The sequence below is a fragment of the Balaenoptera ricei genome, chromosome 6 (genome assembly GCF_028023285.1).
Source record: "Balaenoptera ricei isolate mBalRic1 chromosome 6, mBalRic1.hap2, whole genome shotgun sequence".
Lineage (NCBI taxonomy): Eukaryota > Metazoa > Chordata > Mammalia > Artiodactyla > Balaenopteridae > Balaenoptera > Balaenoptera ricei.
Genome location: NC_082644.1, coordinates 78,195,400 through 78,217,861, shown reverse-complemented (window position 1 = coordinate 78,217,861; position 22,462 = coordinate 78,195,400). Strand labels below are relative to the sequence as shown.

At 38.0% G+C, this 22,462-nt stretch overlaps 1 protein-coding gene across 2 annotated transcripts in view; it reads right to left on the bottom strand.

The window, feature by feature from the left end:
- Positions 1 to 7,032: 7,032 nt before the first annotated feature.
- OSTF1 (osteoclast stimulating factor 1) overlaps positions 7,033 to 22,462 on the bottom strand; it is a 48,103-nt gene continuing 32,673 nt past the window's right edge. Inside the window, exons 6-11 of one of the 2 annotated variants that reach the window (XM_059924932.1) lie at positions 20,973 to 21,080; positions 20,027 to 20,076; positions 16,901 to 16,979; positions 13,583 to 13,681; positions 8,029 to 8,059; positions 7,033 to 7,614 (exon numbers count right to left, since the gene is read on the bottom strand). In XM_059924932.1, coding sequence (XP_059780915.1) covers positions 7,575 to 7,614; positions 8,029 to 8,059; positions 13,583 to 13,681; positions 16,901 to 16,979; positions 20,027 to 20,076; positions 20,973 to 21,080 — 407 coding nt within the window. In that variant the 3' untranslated portion in view covers positions 7,033 to 7,574. The remainder of the gene's footprint in view (positions 7,615 to 8,028; positions 8,060 to 13,582; positions 13,682 to 16,900; positions 16,980 to 20,026; positions 20,077 to 20,972; positions 21,081 to 22,462) is intronic. The other variant, XM_059924933.1, reaches the window with a different exon arrangement.

The following is a 22,462-nucleotide window of genomic DNA, read 5'->3' as shown; positions in this document are numbered from 1 at the left end:
AAAATACATGCAGGGCAATAAAAAAATGTTCAAGAACAGGCCATTCCAACTTCAAATTAAAAACTTAAAAGTATTTTAAGCAACAGCATGATGTAATCTAATTTTTTAAAAAATCAAATAATAGACAGTCCCTCAGATCACAATTAAAAACTCCTTACTGGTGTGGAGATGAGAGAATTTTCATGGGTTTTATAAAATACAGAACAAGAAAATAGTATATAATCAAAGTATTCTTTAAAAATGAGTATTGGTGACTTTTCTCACAATAAAGAAATTATGTTGAAAGAGAAATAAAAATGACATATAGAGAATAAAGTTTGTTACACAACTTGTAGTAAAAAGGAAAATTTGATAGTACTGGATGTATATTGTTACGGTTTTAGTACTGAACCACAATTGTATGCAGCAGAAGGGATCCATAAACTAATTTGAACACAATGAGATTTTTCCTATTGGTATGAATTTACGTGAAATCATTACTAACACAACAATAAAAAATACATGCAAGCCATTAAAATAAGCAAGGCACATCAATAAAAACTGAGGAAGTGAAACTGGCCTTTTATTCTTACTCACTTGAAGTCATTACAAAGTTTACTGGGCTCTTGGTTCAAAGGAAACATAATAGACGCAAATATTTACCTTTTTACCACGGTTTCATTCTTAGGATTCCTCGGTGGGTCTAATGACAATGCTGTTAGACAAGTACTAAGTAAAACCATTCAACATGTTTAGTTATTATTCTTCAGCTTAAAAAGGAAGCACCTTAAACGCAAAAGTGTTACCAATATTTGCTGAATATTCATCAATATTCATTGCTGATAGATGAAACAGAGAGAAAGCACAATGAACACTGATATTCTGTGATTGGACATACTCTATGGAATTGAGTCATCTTATTGTAGTAACTCAGACACCATAAAAATTAGGACACAAGAGTTTCAACTCCTTTTCATCTAGGATAGGTAATAGGGGCCAGCCACAAAACACAGATGATAAATTCAATCCTTTCAGATTTCATTTTGGCTAGCATTTCCATTTCTTCCCATACTAACCTTTTATCAGGAGATAAAATTAAAAAAAAAAAAAGTTGATTCAATCAGGCCCTTCCCATTCCCCCTGTGTGTGGCTAAAATGTAGTTAGAGAAAAAGAAAAGAGGATGGAGAGTCAGAGCTGAAGATAAAGAACTTGGAAAATCCTCTAGAGGAAAAAAATGCCTGAAGTAGGAAAACAATCTCTCACACAGCAACATGATTTAGAAAGAAACACCCATGGCAACTATTTCGAATCCTCTGCATCTGATTCCTCCTTGGTGATCAGCTCTGCCATTAATTTACTGTTTCTAATTAAGACGTCACTTCTGGGCCTCAAGCTCCAGCTATTAAAAAGTGGAGAGGGGCCAGAAATTAGACTGAATAAATAACATCTGAGGAATGTTCAAGGACGCAATTTAAGAACAATTCTTGTACAAAAAGTTTTCTTGCTGAAATTTCCCAGTGGGGAATAAATGCTAAATAATCAGATGTAGTGGTAGTAACTGAATTCACATAACAGTACAGAAGAAACCATTACTAACTAAAAATGAAAAATGGAGAGAGAGAGAAGGCACAATTTCCAATTTTAAGAGGGAGAAGAAAGGCATTCACAAATTTGATACAGTATCTGTAAGTAGTGACCAAGTGGTTAAAAACATGGAAATCGACACAAGAGGGAGGAGATATGGGGATATATGTATATGTATAGCTGATTCACTTTGTTATAAAGCAGAAGCTAACACACCATTGTAAAGCAATTATATACTCCAATAAAGATGTTAAAAAAAAAAATGTGGAAATCACATGACTCATAGAAAAGCAGTATCCCCAGCACTGATGAATGCAGATCTAAAGATAAGCAAAAACCTCCCACTACACCACACCACACTCATACTTAGCTGGGTTGAAGACCTCCAAGTGCCCTTTCATCCTGAGATCCACCATCTGAACCCCAGTTCTGAGATTAAGTGCAGGGGTTCTTCATGTGTCCTGCTGCAGATCAGGGGGTATCACATGATGGAAAACTGACACAGCAACCACACAGTGACTTACGCTGTGATCTGAGATTACAAAAATCTCAAAAATTACAAGGATCTCAAAACTCAGATCCTTGATCGAGGTCCTCTAAAAAATTGCAGCAATGACACTTGGCATTCACACAAGGAGCCAATGTCACCTGATCCTCATTACAGGGGCATCAAGGGGCCTGGCTAGTGTCACAGTGCTCAGAAATGACATGGCAAGGGCTACAGGCCAGGTTTCCCTGAGTCCTGATGTCATAGTGACAAATCCTCTCTACCTGAGAGCTTTTCGGAGCTGTAGACTTCTCTGGAGCTATTTCTAGTTTCAGTCAATGACTGGCTTCGGCTGATTCTCCACACCACCCAGTACCCAAACAGGCCTCGCTTCTACATCTGAAACTTCCTCTTGGAATAAGAAGGCATTTTCCTTGTGGCCCCAACAGTTCCCCTCCTGGAGTGGCAAATGATGAAATACCCAATTTAGTCCTTATACTATCGCCTTCTTGTTCAAAGTTAATGAGGATTCTATGATACTTTACTTCCAGGTGTCTTAGATTCTCTACTGTATGTCATTGACACTGGGAGACGAAATTCTTGAAGCTTAGACCTTATGGGGGAAACATACAAAGCTGAAAAGCTTATCCATTTAAATAGACACATTGTTCCCATTTTGAAGGCATATATAAGAGCAAGATGCTAACACCAAATTAGAAATCATCCAGTTCCAATTAGAAATCACCACATACCAAATATTGGACCTATGGTCTTTCAAGCCCGTCAAACCACTCCAAAGCAACAATATAAAGCTGAAGCAGTGGCAGAGACATTTTCCCCACTTGACCTTTGAATTATTTTAATAATAACAACTAATTACCAGGTCTTTTCAAGTTACACATCTCTTCCTGTAACTCACAGAAAGTATATTTATCTTGAAAAATGCTACTATCACAAGTAAACACATCTCAATGGCTGTTAAGGAAATAACCTTGTCCTCCACCCTTTTTTTTTTTTTTTTTTTTTGCCTCCACCCATTTTAAAAGCATTTTAGGGAATCCCACTCTTCACAATAATGGTGCCTTTGAAAAACACTGTTAATACATTCTTCATCTGCACACATCTGTTTGTTTTTAATGAAAACTTCCTCATTCAAGCTTATGAGTATAGCCAACATTTATTTAGCAGTTACTCTGCCAGGTACTATCCCAAGTCATTTACATAGATCATTTTATTTAATCCTCTTAACTTTAAGCAGTAGGTACTATTACATCCCCCATTTTACAGTTAAGGAATCTTGAGTGTTTTAGGTAACCTGTCCAGGTCACTCAGCAACAGGCAGCAGAACCAGACTTGAATCCAGAGAATTCCACTCCAAAGCCCATACGCTTAGCTACTTCTTGAAGCATTCTTATGATTTCATATCAGAACTATGGGTAATTTATGAAAGGTCACCATTTCTCCTTTGCTGTTTAGCCTCTTTCCTCCTTGTCTCTTCTTCCATCTTCCTTCCTGCTTCCTCTCAGTCTCTCTAACTCGCACCTTTAGATTCCTCAGTTTTCTTTTCCAGCCACAGCCAGGAACCTGGCCTCACTCCAGCTCCTAGTTGGCAACAGTGCAAGTTTAGGTGGGAGCCTGTTGGGAACCACAAGCAGGTGGCCATTGGCAGAAGACACAGCAGAACTGCCTGGGAAGCGTGAGGTTACCTACATGTCCATGATGACGCCCCACACTTGGGTGAGAAACATTCTCCGACCCTTCCCAGGGACGCATTTATTTTCATGGTGAGGTGGAGATATGTGAGGAGCCCTCAGACTCTCTGAGGGAAATGTTGAATTTAGCAATGCAAACTCAGAGCAGGATGAACAGCTGCTAATCTAGACTTTCCTTCTTTAATACTTAGTCTGCTATGCATTGAGTTGGAAATTTTGGAAACTTAGGGGTACAACCTGCTTCATTAAATCATATTTCTTCAGGGTTACTGGGAACCAAAAAGTTTTGCCAAAATTTTTCTAGGGAAAAAAAAAGGAGATCCTTTATTAAAAAAAAAAATTTTTTTTTAGAGGGTTGGTTTAAATAACACATTCAATTACATTAGCTCAATTTATTAGATACTACATCCAAAGCTTTAGTTGGAAAAGGAGCTGGTCTCTGTCTACATATTTTTCTGGCAGCATGTGAATGGCGTCACCTGTCAGTTGCAGTAGGCAGCAGATGCATGAGCTCAGGAGTCGGCCAGACCTGCATTTCCACCTTCCAGCAGTGTGACCTTGAGCCAGTTACTTAACTTCTTCAAACCTCAGCTTCTCTGTAAAAAGGTAGGGGCATTAATGTTCGCCGCCCGGGGGTTGCTGTACGGATCAAGTGACATCAAGTCTATGAAAGTACCTAGCACAGAACTAGCAGAGTAGGCATTTAATAAATGGTTGTTTTATTTAATTTTATGTCATTTTAAGGGAGGAGAAGATGTACAGACTTGTTATTAAGAAATAAGGAGACAGAAACCGTAAATTTGTGGTCTGTAATTTTTCCTTCACTTAAGAAAACTGTTCACCAAAGCTATATTTTCAGTTAAAATAGAGAGCAAAATCTTTTGCAATACCTCTCCCACCAAAACCTCAACTTTTAGTAATCAGACACTTCGAAGTTTGACTGCACAATGTATGGCTATCTGTGTATTACTGCTACATACATATTTACAACATAAAATTCACGAGAACAAACACAAAAAAGTCAACAGGGAAATGCTGATGGTCAGATGTAAATGTTAGGCTCTTGTAGCCTATCAGAAATCATGATTTACAAAGAAAAGATGAAAAATACGTGATTCACAAAAGAAAAAATATCAGTAAATCAGAAATTCTACACAATAAAGAACATTTATGAGGAAAGTTTAGATGGAAACATTATGTTTTCCTCTGCCTAAAATTATCTCAGATTTCATTTTTAGCATTATTTCCAGTTTGATTTTTAAGATAAAAAAAAAATACGGTCACCACTGCTTTGCTCAACATTTCCCTTTGGGTAACAACATAGCCAATCCTATTTTAAAAAGCAGCCAGTGGGGGTGCTCGCTGAAGAAACAGAGACTGACAACTGTAATGCATGGCAGTCTAGCAACAAATAATTTGCAAGACACCAGTCCCAGAAAGAAACTAAAATGGGAAACTATGATAAAAACTGTTCTTTGCATGAGGTTACTGGGCCTATAGCTGGACAAGTCTCCCACTGCCCAAGGGGCTGAAAGGCATTTTCTATGTAAAGGATGCAGTGTCTGGGAAGGAGTTCAGGCCACAGTGACTGTCAGAAAGCTCGGGTTACAGCAAAACCTTCAAAGTCATTTCTAGAATATAATCAAAGCTCTCCTCTGCACAGAGTCAGAGTGGTGGCAAGTTCCTGGAACTGAATTTTTTTGCTGAGTTCAGCATTAAACAATCTCTCTGAAAGCTCAGATAAGCTAGACTGAATAAACAAGCAGCAAAGTAAATTTTCCCATGGAGTTTCAACCACAGCCAAATGCATTGTGCTGTTTCAACCAAAAAAACTGTGCCTATACCTAAGTCTACCCTCCACTGCCAAAAAAACTATACATAGTTGGCTAACTTTCTAGAATTCTCTTAGTTTTGATAATGTTAAAAGCAATGACAGTGAGGCCTCTTTTCCTCAAATACATTATAAATCTACAACAAGCATGTAGTATTTTCATAAAAAGTATCTATATCCCTACAAACTGTATTATCTCTACTGATGTTAAAAAAAAATTGAGTGCTTAGTTGGCATCTATCCTGATTACCCCAGTCCAAAGTACACAAGAGTAAAAAGTTAGAGATTTCCAAAAGCTTTTTGTTAAGGCACAAGCCCTATTTTAAAAAACAAATCCTTAAAAGGTTCTGTGGGAACAGAATTTCAATGACAATTTCATATATTCAAGTTTATCCTTATGAAGCAATAAAAATGTTTAAAATTTACACATTTGTTTTGAAAATAAAATACTTTTTTACTAATTTCAGATTTTGTGCTCATCTTTCGCTGTTACTACTTGTACAGATGTCTTTCTACTAAAATTTATTTGGGGTATTTGATAGACCTCTACCAGGCTTCTCAGGGTATCCTTTCTCAAAGCACCCACAGAGAGAAAAGCCGAAGTCACAGACAGAGGAAACTCCTCTAGAGGCAGTTATTCATTTCCTGAGCTAACCCACTTCCTTCTTCAAACATTTTCTTCTCTTCATCAATGTGTTTTTTTGAAATCAGCATCAAAGGCTTCTTGCAAAATATACTTCTGGGTCTGGGGCCTGGAATCCAGGCAAATGCCAATGGCTGTGTCATTTCTAATATCATCACTGCAGTGATACAAAATTAGAATCTCAAATGAAGTGTCACTTCAGTAATACAGAAGGCTCCCTGCAATGTTAAACTGATGTTTTAGCAAAAGAATCCAGATCATTCCGAGGTAGAGCCATGTTTAGAGAAAATAATTGTCACCAAAGTGAAAAACTGAACGCTACTCCATTATGGAAAATTATAGCAGCTTCCATAATGAGGAAATCAATTTTTTAATCTTTTAAACCTTAAGCAAACTTTAATGAGTTGCTGGGTTTCTTCACATTAAGGACAACATTGGAGAGAAAATTGAAAGTCTCATAATTATTAAAGTTTATATATTTTATTAGAAATGTATCTCCTCAATGACTGTTGTCTTCACTTTAATCAAAGCAGATATAGAAGGCTGAACAGAAATTTGGCTACTATGCCAACTCGATCCCCCAAGACACTGAGAATCTCCCGACCTCAACACGGTTTCCATCCCAGACCCCCTAAAGAAGGGGAGGGACTTAGGGAGCCCTACTTTGTCATGTACCGTCAATAAAGTATACTGTATCCAGAAAAAAAAAAAAAGAAAGAAAGAAAATTTGGCTACTATGATTCTTCTGTGCTAATAATACAAAATGTTATTTAAAAAATCAAATCAGTCTTTACCTAAATATAAATATAAAAAGCTTTATTTATTTACCAGCAAAGAGTGATACCACAAAACAAAGGAAATAAAGTCTCTTAAAATGTTTATTTTTGTCAGAATAGCTGACGATTTTCTATTAAGTCTTTCGGTTTATTATTATAATAAGCATTCCCCCCTTGAAAAATCCATTCAAAATATCTCTATCCTTGAGGTAAAGAACTTTAAAAAAAAAAAAAAATCCCGATTTTTTTAAAGAAAAAAATTCTTAAAACTCCTTTAAGCTTGATAAATAGAAATAATCTCTTCTTGTTCTACTCTGGTGAACAAAAATGTACTTTATACAGCAAAATATCCAGTCACTTATTGGCAAACTGAAGGTGAAAACTATTCATTTACATGTTTTATTCAAACAGTGCAATACTGCCACGTTCATATAGACTTTTTTTTTTTTTTTTTTACAGTTACCAACACTCTTCTGGCAAAGACAAGGCTTTGAAATGGCAAAAGCAACACAAGTTTTAGATCTCAAAGCTCTGGAAAGGAATTAATCTGAGTCTTCATCATCAAGATAGTCCTCGGCATTGCTTAATGTTCGGACTGCATCTAAAAGGAATGGGGGAAAAGCAAAACAGAGAAATTACAAATGGCTCAGATTTTGTTTTCACTTTCAAAGCTCCTGACAATTCAAAACACTGTAATCTTCCCTCAGATCTAGGGGTTGTATTTTACCCAAGGATATTTTTCTCCTTTTGCTTTCCAGTCTAACTGATTAGTTTCTGTTGCCACAGAGGCTGACAAATACATTTGTCTGCATGTTACCTAGACATGCAGAAAAGTAAAGCACATGGTGTTGAGGTACCATTAGTCTATCTCAAACAAAATACGACCAGTCACGTGCACCATGACCAATGTGGAACACACCAGAAGCCCGTCCACCCTGACAACTGTGCTTCCAACCTCCTCTCCCAATGACAAGTGCACAGGTGGCTTCAGTCAGTCGACAACCCGTGGCCTTACCTGAGGGCAAGGTCACTGGGTAGAAAGATAACTAATGAGGGGGGGAAAAGGAAAAGAAAGAGAATGAAAACACAAAAGCTTCAGTTTCATTTTAGAAAACATTAAGTATACTCAGAAGCAAAAGAAACTGAAATGAAAAATAAATAAAAGTTTTAAAATAGAAAGAGCTGAACCCCATCAAATGTTAAGTCAACCTTAAACAGAGTTCAAAAGGAAGACATCTGATCTTTAACTGTTCACCTGTCCAGTCAAATTCAAACTGTCTAGTCAAATTCCTATAGCAACAGGTTACACGAGGTATAGTTTTAAGGGGAAAACTGAAATGCAAGTATAAGCACATTGTTAGAGCTCAATAAATGTATGTTATACATAGCACCCAGAACATGGTCTCTAAATACTATAAGCCCATGCTCATTGGAGACATGACTGATTCCAAGTCTGGGGAAGAAACTGTAAAAGATAGACCTGAAACCTCTTGTTATGCCATAAAACAAGGATCCTAGCAAAGACGGCATCATTTTAAAAGGGCTCAGGATCCAACCAGAAGAGGCCTTCACTAGCCAAAGATAGGCTACCAGTAAGGAAACTATGCTGGATTAAAACACAGCAAATATTTCAACACACACCAAAGAGAGTTCATTGGCCCCCTTTGAAAAATAATAGGGAACCAGCAGGTTATTTTGAAAACTCTTAAAAGGCAAAAATCAAGCCTTTATTCTGCCCCTGATATACAAACTATTGCTCTAGTAACCAAACAGTTGATAAGGGGAAATTTTTCTTTATAGAATGTTCCAACTAATAACCAAGAAAGGAGTGACAAAATTAGAATATCACCATTTTGCAACCATTAGGGAAATAATGAATCTAGACAACGATCATCCATGGATGCTAACATTGCAGGACAAGTGACAGATATTATGCGCCTCTGATAGAAGAACACAATTTACTTTATGAAGTATTCTTCCCTCTATCCCTAAGATAGATACATAGATAGATAGATAGATAGATAGATAGATAGATAGAATCCAAATCTAATCAAACCTCTAGATGTAACACCAATTGACAAAAATACAGAGGACAGAGGAGCATGACAAATAACACTGCGGGAATGCATGTATGCAATGTCTACACTGGGAAATTCAGGGAAATTGGCCCAGTTTCTTTAACAAATAAACTGCAAGGCTAAACAAAGAGGAAAAGGAGAGGGAAAGGAAACACTAATTGAAAAAGAAACAAGAGACATAGCTATCAGTTTGGACCCTACTTTAAAAAACATAAATAAATAAGCAAAGAATAAACAAACATGTAAGAGAAAATGGTAAATTTAGACCATCACAAGATGTTTGATGATACTGTAGTTTTTTTTTAAGTCTTTATAGGTTTAGAAAAATTATTGAAAAAAGAAGGAAGGGGCAGCGGAGAGGGCAGGGATATAGAAACCGATTTATCTTATACAAGAGAGAGAAAGAAAGGTAAAAGAACAAGTGGCTTTATGCAGAACAGAGGTGGGCTTCAACGACTTCACACAAGCTTCCAAACTATTAGAAGTCTCCGGGTTGACTGTACTCTTCTCCATTCTCCTTACGAGGAGTTCTGGAGACCTGGGAGGAAGGTATTTTGTTCTGTTCCATACACACCCACAAACTTCAGGACTGGCCTTGAACTTGGTAAAAGTAGCCTTTTAAGCTAAAGACAGACAAATAGCAAAGCTCTTCCCCTTTCTACTTTGCTACAACAATCCTGTGTTTTTCGATATTGGAGATATTCTTTGTCCTTCAATGGTTACTTCGGCACTTTGCTTTAAGCAAGAGAAAGATGACTTGCCACGGTGCAAATTCTGACCAAATAGAAAGTGAGAGCCAGGCAAATAAATTCCTTCTCCTTCCTTCCTTCAGTGGACTGCTCTGAGGCACAGTTTCTCTGGAAACTTCTCACATGGCCAGGTGCTGATAATGAGCTGTATCTTCATAGCCCGTCTTGGGGCATGACTATCACGGTAATGTATCCCCTAGTAGTGCGTCCCAGCCTCCCCTACCTCACTTCCATTTTTTTCTCAATCTCACTGCCCTGGATTTATATGTTCCAAAGCACCAGAACTTAGATAGACAAACAAACAAATAAATAAACAAATGGTGGAGGGATAAACACAATAACATGTATAAATCTCATAGACGTGTTACGTGAAAGAAGTTAGACACCAAAAAGCACATACTGTTTGATTCCATTTATATCAAGTTTGAAAACAGGCAAAACTAATCTATCGTGAGAGAAGCAGAGGATTCTGAGGGAGGCTTCTGTTGTGTGGGAAGTGTCCTCTATCATCTGGGTTATGGTTAATAAGTTTAGGCACAGTGGGAATCCCCTGGCGTCCAGTGGTTAGGACTCTGCACTTCCACTGCAGGGGGCCCAGGTTCACTACCTGGTTGGGGAACTAAGATCCTGCATGCTGTGTGGCACGGCCGGAAAAAAAAAAAAAAAAAGGTTAATTTCAGTGTGGATTAAATCAGGTTAATGAATTTTTAAAAAGTGTAAGCACAGTAAAAGAAAAATCATCAAGATGTACACTTAAGATTTATGTACTTTATTTAATGTAAATTATACCCTAGTTTTAAAAAATTGGAAAAAGAACTTAAAGGTTCAATCCTCAAGTATGGCTTGACCCCACCCTATATCCTAAAGTTACCCTTCATGGTAACTGTAACATGTAAATTATTTTGTCCCTATAAGAAATTCAAGATGTGCTTTTAAAAGTGGACAACAATATCAGAATATACCTTTTCTGGTTTAGAGTTCATGCTGGCAATTTGCTATATGGCCAAATATTCAAACTCTCATTCCAACTAGGATCAAAATACAAATTAAAATTTTTTAAACTGGATAATTGGGTGAACAAAGAAAAAAAAACAGAGAAAAAGGTAACATGAAAAATGAAATATAAAAATTCATTTCTTGGCTCTGTGTGCCAGGCCCCAAGATCACCTCATTACTGAAATCAGTATAGCACAAATTTAGGAAGGTGAACTAAAGAAACTTGGAGTAAACAGAGAAACAGAACACCAACATCCCTGCCCTTTTCTACAAAGACTACAGAAAAATGAGGAGAAAAAGAGAAAAGTTTGCCACCTGCCTCTTCCAGCTCCAGTTGTTCATGTGGAGGCTTCTGGGTGTAGCTCTCTGGAGTCTGAGCAGGTGTGATAGTTTCATTGTCTATCACCATCAAACTCATAGTGTGCATGAGACTCTGATAACCTTTAGCTCATAAGAAATCTTACTCCTCAGTCAGGATGTTTTGGAGGTACCCATAAAGCAACGGGAAGTCAGTGGCAGAGAAAGGAAATTAGGTCATAGTCCTTCTTCCTGACCCAACCAAGGCAGCAGGGCGTGAGAGGTCCACCTCAAGTAAAAGTGTTTCTCCCACGTGGCTGCAAATACGGCTTCTCAGTCAAAACGTAGCTAGGGAACACCACTCAGCTGGTAAACACTTTCTCACTCATTTGGTAGAACCTATACACATCTATGCATGAGTAATTACTTTAAAGGAAGACTTGCTCTGCCAGCAAACATTCATGGCTTAAATAATTAAGAAATCCCTAACTGCTTAACAGTGTACACTATACCTGAACTGAGGTTAAATAAGAATCTGGAACAAACACTTATCTGAAATAAGGGACACACGGAACAATGGATTTGTGAGGAGAACTATGATGGGAATTTGATGATAGGTAAGGAAGATGATTCTGGGAAGTTCCCTTGGTAAGCCTTGAAGAGAGGGGGGCTGTTTGCTTTCTTTAATTGACTAAAGCAGGAAACCAGGGGACTGATGTACTTTGCTGCTTCTGCTAGAAATGGAATATGATACAGTATAATATTGACTCTTCTCATAAATCAAGGGATACCTGAGGGAGAAATAAGTCTTCCAAGGGTTCAAACATTAATGGGAATTTGATTCAAAAGATAGAAACAGAAATGAGTATCTCATTACCCAAGTTTGAGAACTCTGAAAATGATAATACCCTAAGGATAAAATGAAAACACATGAACTTAGCCTCTATAATGGAAATTTCTAAAAAGTTGTCTTGGTGATTCTCCACCAACATGAATCAGTCTAAACTTCAGACTCTAAAGCAATACTAAAAAAGTCCAGAATGATGAGGAGCAATGCAAAGACTTGCAAAAGGTGAATCCTCCATTATACTAGTTCCTTTCTAGAAAACGGCAGTAAAAATGTATCCATTACAGGCTTATACTTCAAAGTGGAATTAAAATGCCAAACATGAGATAATTAAGTAGAATAAGGCTTGAGGAGTGAGAAAAAAGAGTTCAATTGTTCCCTCCAACCAAGCATCTTCCACCTTTCTTTTTTTCTACCTCTCTGGGTTTCTCATGGGCCAGGAGGCTGATGATAAATGAAAGAGGGACAGAGGAGAGGTGGATGGGAAGAAGAGTTCACACCCTCCCACTCCCAGTACTCCTTTCTGGAATCACCCTGTTAGAATGAATCTAGGGGAACACATTCAGCAGGCTACATACTGGGAAGTCAAATCAACAGCCAATCTCTGAATAGTAATCATGAACAGTGCAGATGTGTTTAACACCTTCTCTTTCCTTTAACACCTTTTCAAAACCACCACACAAACTCTTCATTTTTATAGAATTGCATGTGAACTTTTCAAACCTCTTCTCCCACATCAATAGATAGTATCTTTAAGAATATACACTCTATCTTCAGACTTCCCTGGTGGCGCAGTGGTTAAGAATCCGCCTGCCAATGCAGGGGACACGAATTCGATCCCCGGTCCAGGAAGACCCCACATGCCACGGAGCAACTAAGCCCGTGAGCCACAACTACTGAGCCTGCGCTCTACAGCCCGCAAGCCACCAACTACTGAAGCCCGCGCACCTAGAGCCCATGCTCCGCAACAAGAGAAGCCACTGCAATGAGAAGCCCGCGCACCGCAACAAAGAGTAGCCTCCACTCGCCGCAACTAGAGAAAGCCTGTGCGCAGCAACAAAGACCCAACACAGCCAAAAATAAATTAATTAAAAAAAAAAAGAATATACACTCTTATCTTTAAGAATCCACGCATAGAACTGTGAAGAGATACCGATACATTTACAAAGTCTAGAATAATTTTGATTACAAAATTTTGATTACAAATAATTTTGATACCCTCATTTAAAATAGAAACAAAATATAATCATAAAGCTCTTGAATGCATAATTAAAAAAATATTTAGCGATAACCACTCATAAAAACAAATCTGAAATGAGAATATGGAAACAATGGTTCTCTGATAAGGACTGTAATGGAAAGCAATTAGAAATTGATTGCAAGGAATAAAAGAAACACACTAATTACAGCAAAAAATCGGTGTCTTTTCAAATTTGTTTGCATAAAGGTATTCTTCCATGTTGGAAGTTCTGATTCAGACCAAGGATATAAAATCTAACTTTAGAATCACCTGAAGAATTTACCAAGAAAAAATTTTCCCTAATATTAAATCTATAACTCTTAGTCATGATGGCATCAGGAGGAAGGATTAAAATCAAGTACCTGTTCCCTGTTTCTTTTTCAGGAGAGATGCACAGGCAGCATTAGTAGCCATGTCCAGGGCCAGCTTCTTCTCATTGTTTCTTAAGTCTGTTCTAGCACCTTCCCCAACACAAGAAAGTAAATTAGGTGTTTTGAAGACTCTATAGTAGCAGCCAATCCTTTTTTTTTTTTTTTTAGTTTCTTAGTATTTTTTTGTTTCTTTTTTCTCTTTTTCTTTTCTTTCTTCCAGTTATATTGAGATATAATTGACACACAACACTGTATAAGTTTAAGGTGTACAGCATAATGATTTGACTTACGAACATCACGAAATGATTATCACAGTAAGTTTAGTGAACATCCATCATCCCATATAGATACAAAATTAAAAGAATATAAAAATTTTTTTTCCTTGTAATGAGAACTCTTAGGATTTACTCTCTTAACAACTTTCTTATATAACAAACAGTAGTATTAATTATATAGCAGCCAATCCTCTTTCCATCAAAACTAATCACTTTTGGCAGAACTAACTAGAGAACCATTCTGGCCCCAAAGTAGGCTCTTTCCAAACAGTAAAACTTTCTCAAAACAGTAATAGCATATTTGGCAGTTTTAATCAGGGAGCTTATTGCTGCACCTGTAATAATTATACACAATTAAAATATAGCCTTCCTTTCGAGTCCCTATAGAATTGCATGTGAACTTTTCAGTGAGGAGTTTACTGTCCCTGTGGACAGTAAATCAGTTAGACTCAACGTGCCTTGGCATGAGTTTTGGAGATTAAATTCAATACACCCTTTGCCTCTTCTTTTCAAGAAGGTCTTTAGAAAAGACCATGTAAGTTGAGCTTGAGGAGATTAATATTTATCTTAAGTATACTCTCATGCTTATTAGCAGAATTAGTAACACTAAAATCTAGAGGCAATCCATTGTTCCCACAGCCCATCTTCTACTCCCTTTTTTCCTTGTCTTTATTATGTGATAAATTACATCAGAATTCATAAATCTTTCTCATTGTCAAAGATTCAAAAATACAGATGTATGCTGAACAAAAGCTTATGTCTCATTTCAGCCTTCAACTAACCCCTTCCTTCCCCATCTTCTACCTTCCCCAGAGGTGACCATTCCCAACAAGTGGGCATCAGTTCCCTTCTCCCTTATGTGCAAGAATGCATTCACAGACATATGTGGACATATACACAAAATCATACTCCATGTATTAGTCTGTAATTTGATTTTTTTTTTTGCCAATGATATTTTCCTTTTTTTTTAGTTGATGTACAATATTTATAAGTTTCAGGTATATAACATATGGGTTCATAATTTTTAAAGGTTATATTTCATTTATAATTGTCACAAAATATTGGCTATATTCCCTGTGTTGTACCATGTATCCTTGTAGCTTATTTATTTTATACACAGTAGTTTGTACCTCTTAATCCCCTACCCCTATCTTATCCCTTTCCCTCCCTCTCCTCCCTGGTAACCACTAGTTTTGATTTTTTTAACTTAATAATATATCATCGTATTCATTCCTTAGTAGTACACATACTTATAACCCCATCTATTTAAATATTTATAATTATTCCATTTTGTGGGTATTCCAAAATTTATTTAACCACTCCTCTATTGAGGGGCGTTTAGGCTGTTCCTAATTTTCATTATCACAAACAATGCTGCCGTGAACCTCCTTGAACAACATCTTTGTTTATATGCATTTCTGAAGGACGGTTTCCTAGAAGTGATGCTGAAATGTAAGGATATGTATGTTTTCATTCTGCTAGCTACTGTTAGACTGCCTGCCAAGAAGGCTTACTAATTTACACTTTCTGCCCCAGTGTTTGAGAGTGCCACTTTCTCTACAACCACATCCTCTCCAGTAAACAAAATATAAATGTCCTAAAACTCAAAGGCACAAAAATACTGTCAAGAAAAAAATAGTATGTTTAATTAGGAATACGGTGACCGTGTGTGAAAATCTCTCATGAACAGATTTAGATATCCACAGCTGGGGTTATAGGGAAAAACTCATTCTCTCGCTGTACTACAGGTCAAAAATCCTGCGGGTTCATAGTTCTGTGACTAATCATACCTTACTTTACACTTGAGAACTCACATACATGATTTCTGTCAGGACGGGAAATGTTCAGAGACAGGATGCTAGAGGAGAAACTCAACCATTTCCTGTGTCCCTCTCAACCAGCGCTGCCCAGCAGAAAATTATGTGAGCCATAGATGTAATTAAAATTTTTCTAGTGGCTACGTTTTCAAAATGTGAAATTCATTTTAATAATATATTTCATTTAACCCAGTATATCCAAAGTGTTATCACTTTATCATGTAACCAATATGAAAATTATTGTGATATTTTACTCTTTTTGTTTCTACTAAGTCTTCAAAATCTGGTATTCATTTTACACTTACAGCACAACTCAATTCAGACTAGCCTCATTTCAAGGGCTAAGTAGCACGTGTGCTTAGTGGCTGCCAGAGCAGACAGTGTAGATGTTGGCGTACCTTTGGGGGGGGCACTACAGTGGTCCTCAAGGTGTCTGATCTTTTGCACCTGGAGTTTACATCATCAACATCCTTTAAATCAAAAACATTTCCTCTCATATAACCCACAACATTGCTCCAAGGATCCCTAATGATACTGCATCCATGTGACATGTAGGTTGGGGATTCCAGCATCCTATAATACAGCCTTCTGGACCAGGGTGCAGTACGGGGTGATATCCCTGGCCTTCTATAAGGGTTAACTAATATTTGTGGGACAAATAGATGAATGGATGGTGAGTCCATAATTTCACTGTTGCTTCTGACTTGTGTAAAAACAGGGAATCAACGTATCTTCTCATTTTCTGTACATCTAGCATCTGCTCAGCTCAAAGCAGGACATCGCAGCCACAGCATTCTTTCTTATCTATCAAGCTTTCCTGTGAGAACAAGGGCCTCAGCAACTTTACCCATACAGCTTTCTTAGAGAGATCTCCTCTGTATGTGTGCATGCCCATATGTACGCATGCACACATACACACACACACACCCCTTCCTTCTGAGGCCCTTTAATCCTGCAGAAATGTACAATAAATTCTTACTAAGGGTAATATATGTGATTTTAAAGCTTACCAAGCTTTTGAGTTAAAATTAAAAACTTACACAAATCACCTCAATTTTATCTTATCCTAACAACTCTGTGATGCGGACAGAGTAGAGATCAAAAGTCCAGTTTTAAAGTAAGAAGCCTATTATTTTCCCTAATATTTCAAGTGGTATAAGTGGATGTAGCCTATTTTTCAGGGTAAGCAAAGACCAGATAAACTAAGCACACTTTACCTTTTGCCAGAAGCAACTGGACAATATCTGCATAACCCTTCCAGGCAGCAGCATGCAAAGCTGTGTCTCCCAACTTGTTCTATGGTGATACAACAAGAGAAAGCAGCATTTGAAAAAGAGAGTGTGGATTGAAAACGCGCATGACTTTAGGTTTACTCTAACCTAAGTAAATCTAAAATGAGAACGAAGTTATAAAATCATATAAAATTCCAAAGAGGGAAAGGAGACTCAAGAGATGAGAGGTGAGTCATTTGGGGAAAGGGAATGGGATGGAAGAGGAGAAACTGACTCGGCAGAGCACAGGTGGAAGTGCAGATGCCTGCAGAGGGAGACGCCAGGAGGAAACAAGCAGATTTGTCTCCACAGAAACCAGCATGAATTAGGAACTGGAGATGCCTGGAGACACGGGAGCAGGCATGAGGCATGGGAGTGAAACCAAGAGTACTGGGTGAAAGTGTTTCTCAGGAGTAATTAGAACCCCAGAACCCCAGATCACCTTCCTTTCTCCCTGCTGCCAGATGACCCAGTACAGATGGTAGAATTACCCTGTTGAGAAATTAACCAGATAGCTTCCAAGCTCATGGAACTTGCAGGCACAAGAGAAGGTGGCGACTAGGCTAGGAACTAAAAGCAGGGGGCTAGCTGAAAAACCTACAAACTGAGCAGTAAGACCCCTCTCCCAGCTGCCTTTACCTACCCCAGTGCCCCAGTGTGTACAGTCTAGCATCTACGCCCAGGGAGGAGGCTGGAGAATACTTCTCTGGGAGAGCTGAACAGTCCCAATGCGGGGGAGGAAGGGAATATTTTAACTGGCATCTGGGTATAAGCCAGCAGAACATTCAGGACCTCACCACTTCACCCTATGGAGAAAACTACCAGTCAATAAGCCCCACAAGCACACAGAGCTTTCAGTCATACTCAAACATGAATGGACAGACAAAGTCACTATATATTTGAGGACAGCCTCCAATATCTGAAGAAAGATCAAAACAAAGCTAATGGATCTCAGAGGAAAAAGACACAGTGTAGTGAATAGCAGAAAATGTTTTACAATATGTATATAATTAATATATCAGAGATATAATATGACATTATGTTAGGAAATGAGAAAAAGATGCTATGTAAAAGTAAAAATAAGAGTAAAAGGAGGAGCTTGTGGTAGAAAGAATTCTAAGACAGCCCTCAAGCTCCCTGCCCCCTGGGATACACCTCCCTGTATAATTTCCTCCCCTTGAGTGTGGGTGAGACCAGTGAATATAACAGGATATCACACCCATATTTTCTAATCAGTTTATGTTAAGTTCATCAAAAGATACTACCCTGGGTGGACCTGACCTAGTCAGGTGGGCCCTTATAAGGCAAGGCATAGCACCAGCAACACAATCTCCTGCTGGCCTTGAGAAAGAAAGCAAATAGCCATGTTGTGAACTGTCCATCAGGAGCGGTGGTCTCTAAAAGTTGAGGGCCTCAGTACCATAGGTGCAAGAAACACAATTCTCCCAGCAACATGAATGAATTTGGAATAGGACTCGAGCTCCAGATGAGAACCCCACTCCAGCCAATACCTTGATTCCAACCTGTGAGACCCTGAGCAGAAAACCCAGCTATGCCACCCAGCATTCTCACCTATAGAAAGCATAAGGTAAATGGGTATACTTTTAAGCTGCTAAACCTGTGGCAATTTGTTACACAGCAACAGAGATCTAATACAGTGCTCTGGGGAATTAAGAAGGTGACCAAAATAAAACATTAAGATGAGAAAACCTCTGAGGAAAACTAAGAAAATTAGAGGCTCAATCTGAGAGGTCCAACATAGCTACTAATGGGCATTCCAGAACCAAAGAACAAAGGAACCAGTCAGATAAAAATATATAAGAAATAATACAAGATATTCTTCCAGGCTGAAAGAGTTCACTACCATTTTCAGGAAAAGACCCATTCTAAAAGCACATCATTGTGAAAGTCTGGAATACCACGGATAGAGTAAAATTCTAATCATGAGAAAAAGCAGGGAATTTCCTGGCAGCCCAGTGGTTAGGACTCTGCATTTTCACTGCTGAGGGCCCAGGGGCCCGGGTTCAATCCCTGGTCAGGGAACTAAGATCCTACAAGCCTCGCGGCATGGCCAAATAAAAAAGGGAAAAAGCAGTTAACACACAAAGAATGGGACTCAAAAAGGCATCAAACCTCTCAAAAGCAACCCTGGAAACTAGAATACCAAGGAGCCATGCCTGCAAAATTCTAAGGGAAGTCATTTTCAACCCAGGATTCTATCAGCCAAATAATCAAGCCCAAGCTCCCCTTTCTCAGGAATTTACTTGAAGGTATTCTTCAACAAATGGAAGACAGAGGATCCAGAAAAGTGAGGACACAACACAGGAAAGAGGTGAAGCGTTTCCCAGGAAGACAGCAAAGGGTAGTAGAGACCAAGTTGCTCCGATTAGAGAATGAAGATGGGAGGCGTCAGTATGATTCCAGGAAGAAAAAAAAGCAGGCAATTATCTTATACAATTTAGAAAAGTATATCAAGAGAGTATAAAACAGTGTAGGAGTCTTTGTGAAATACAAAAAAAAAAAAAAAAAGCACTAAATAAAAGTCAATAAATACAGAAACAAAAAAGTTACACAAGCAGTGAACGATATTTAAATAGCCATAATACCATAAGCATTATATAGTAATATAACCAAAAACTATGCTATGTATGACACATTAGGAGGACCGAAGGAGGAAAGATTGGGCACTGGGTGCTGGAAGATGACAGCTGGGCAATTGACAAGCGTAAACCTTCACCTACCAGATAGGATGCCAAAATACTTTATGAAGATGATGAATTAGGAGACAGCTCCACAAGCATATTCCTTAGTAACATGAAGGTAAGAGGAAAGCACTAAAAGCTGAAAGTGATATACGAGGTGGAGTACGGCAGGAATTTGGGGCTTTATGCAATTTGGACTTTAATAATTTTTTAACTATGTGCTTGTTGTATTTTGATTAAAAGTTTTATGAAAGATAATAAATGGGAAAAGATGAGTTCCAAGACATCAAGATAGGATTTTACACACACATAAGCTGTACCAGGAGAGCAAGGTAGGTGGGTTAAATGACTTCTGCATAAGCAATCTCACCTGTTGGTTCAGTTCAATGTTTGGTTGAGTAAATAGCATTTCCACTATATCTGAAATTCAAATAGAAAAGATCTTTTTAAAGAATGAGACTGAAAGTCTGACAAGACTCGGCACAATAATTTTAAAAAAGAGGATTCTTTTTAGAAGAATCATCAAGAAAATAGTTATAACAAAGTTTTCAACATTTATGTAAATAGAAGACCTAAGACTATAAAAGGTAGAATTACTTAGGGAAAATTTTTTTCAAATATTTTGGCTTTTGTATTTTCACATGACATCTATGATAGGAATATTTTTACATTTGCTGGGGCACTTAATATTCATACCACTAATTTGTGTTTAAATTTTCCTTTGGCCATGCTATTTAATTTGTTGGATTCTTTGTTTCTCATTACTGCTGGGATCATTTTCTGTGCGTTGTAGAGAGAGGGAGAAAGAGAGTGGGTGTGGTAGATTCTCGGCCAGGCTGAAATACATCTAGAAATTCCATTTGTCATTATTATTGATTATAACAGAGGAAGTTATCAACTGAATCACTAACTCAAGCAAATGCTGTCTCTTTCCTAAATCTTAAACTTAGAATGTAAATCATAAAAGCTTCCTGGGAAAAACTAAGTCAGAGGAATCAATTCTGGTCCTTTCTTCTGTGAGATTAGACAGTGGGGTTTGTTTTTATATTACTGTTGTTTTCCTGTAACCTTTGCAAGTCTGAGAGAAGAAAGGAAGCTTCCACTCTTTCAAGTGAAAAGGTCCGTGTAGTGAGGCTGACCAATCACATTCTACCTACTGTTTTACAGAGCTTCCAGGGACTGGGCTTTTGGCTGATGTTCTGAAAAATTTAAAAAGAATAACCAATTTCTTTTTTCATTTCTGTAACTCTGGCTCCCCTAGATGAAGCACATTTTCAGTAGCACAGACATTTATGGTAACAAACAAAATGTAATACCTTTGTGACCCCCGTGACAAGCCCAGTACAGGGCGGTGCTTCCAGCTTTGTCCAAGCCATTAACACCTACTCGGTTGTCCAAACACTCTCTCAACCAACTCAAGTTGCCTGAAAACATTTTACATTTATAAAAACACATGAAAAAGGTTTTTAGCTTTTTTGTTTTGCTTTTAAATCAATTTCATCCTGCATAAATTCGCATTTGCAAAGGATTAATCAGCAAGTCTGAAATTAAAACCTGCCCCATAACGCATTCTCTATGGTACATTTTGACTTCTAGTTTATTAATGGAAAGCATTAACATCAATTTTTAATGGTAGGTTAATGGGAAGAGTTGCCTAAATGGGTCCATTTAAGGTATTTTTACTCTGTAAAAAAAACTTTTTTTTCCTTTGTGAAATCCTGGAACTTTGGGAAAAAATGTCAAACCTAAGAACAAGCAGACACTACTCATATTCATATTTTACACACATTTTCAGTTCCTACAAGAAAAGAAAAACTAAGTAACCTACTCAAAGCTGCTGCTCTTATATGTTAAACTATTCATTTAAAATCCTCTGGCTAATGCCCTAAATATCTAGTTTACAAATAATTTTTTAAATGTCAATTTAGTAGTTCTACTTATGCACAATCCTAAACGAATAATTTCCTTTTGTACATTCAGATTTCAGAAATATCTACAATTAAATGAAAGAGAGCTTACTGTGGCCTTACAAAAAATTCCCCATGATCTATGGCAGGGTTTCTCAACAGCGGCCCTACTGACATCTGGCGCTGGAGGATTCTTTGTTATGGGGGCTGTACTGTGCACTGCACGATGTTTAGCAACATCCCCAGCCTCTACGCAAAAGGTGCCAGCATCCCCCCAGTTATGACAGTCAAAATGCCTCCAGATACTGCCAAATGTCCCAGGGTTTGCAGAGAGGAATTACCCTCTGTGGAGAACCACTGATCTACGGGACAAAGCCCCAAGTACAAGCCCCATCCCTGGTGCTCCCTTCCTCCCCAACTCCATCCTCACCATTCATACCTGCAATATACCAACACTCTCCCAGATGCTGGACCCCTGAGAAGCCCCCACCCTCTGCCCTCCTGTTACTCATTCTGGCCTCTATAGCCTATTTAACTGAAACACACTTCAACCGCTATACTTATCACACCATCTTGTAATGATCTGCTACACACATCTCTCCCCTGCCAGACTTTGAGCTCTGCGAATCACAGAGCATGACTTTTCACTTGCAACTAAGCACAGGGCAGGTAAGACTCAAAAGTTATTTGTTGACTGACATTTTGAAAATTAAAATCACACATTTCTGTAGAGTGAAAGAAGGCCAGAACAGAGATTGCCTCTGGGGGAGGCAAGGATTTAACTGGGAAGGGAACTTTCTGGGATGATAGGAATGTTCTGGATCTTGATCTGGGTGTTGGTTACACAGGTATATGCATTTGTTAAAAGTCATCAAACTACATAATTAATATGTCTGTGT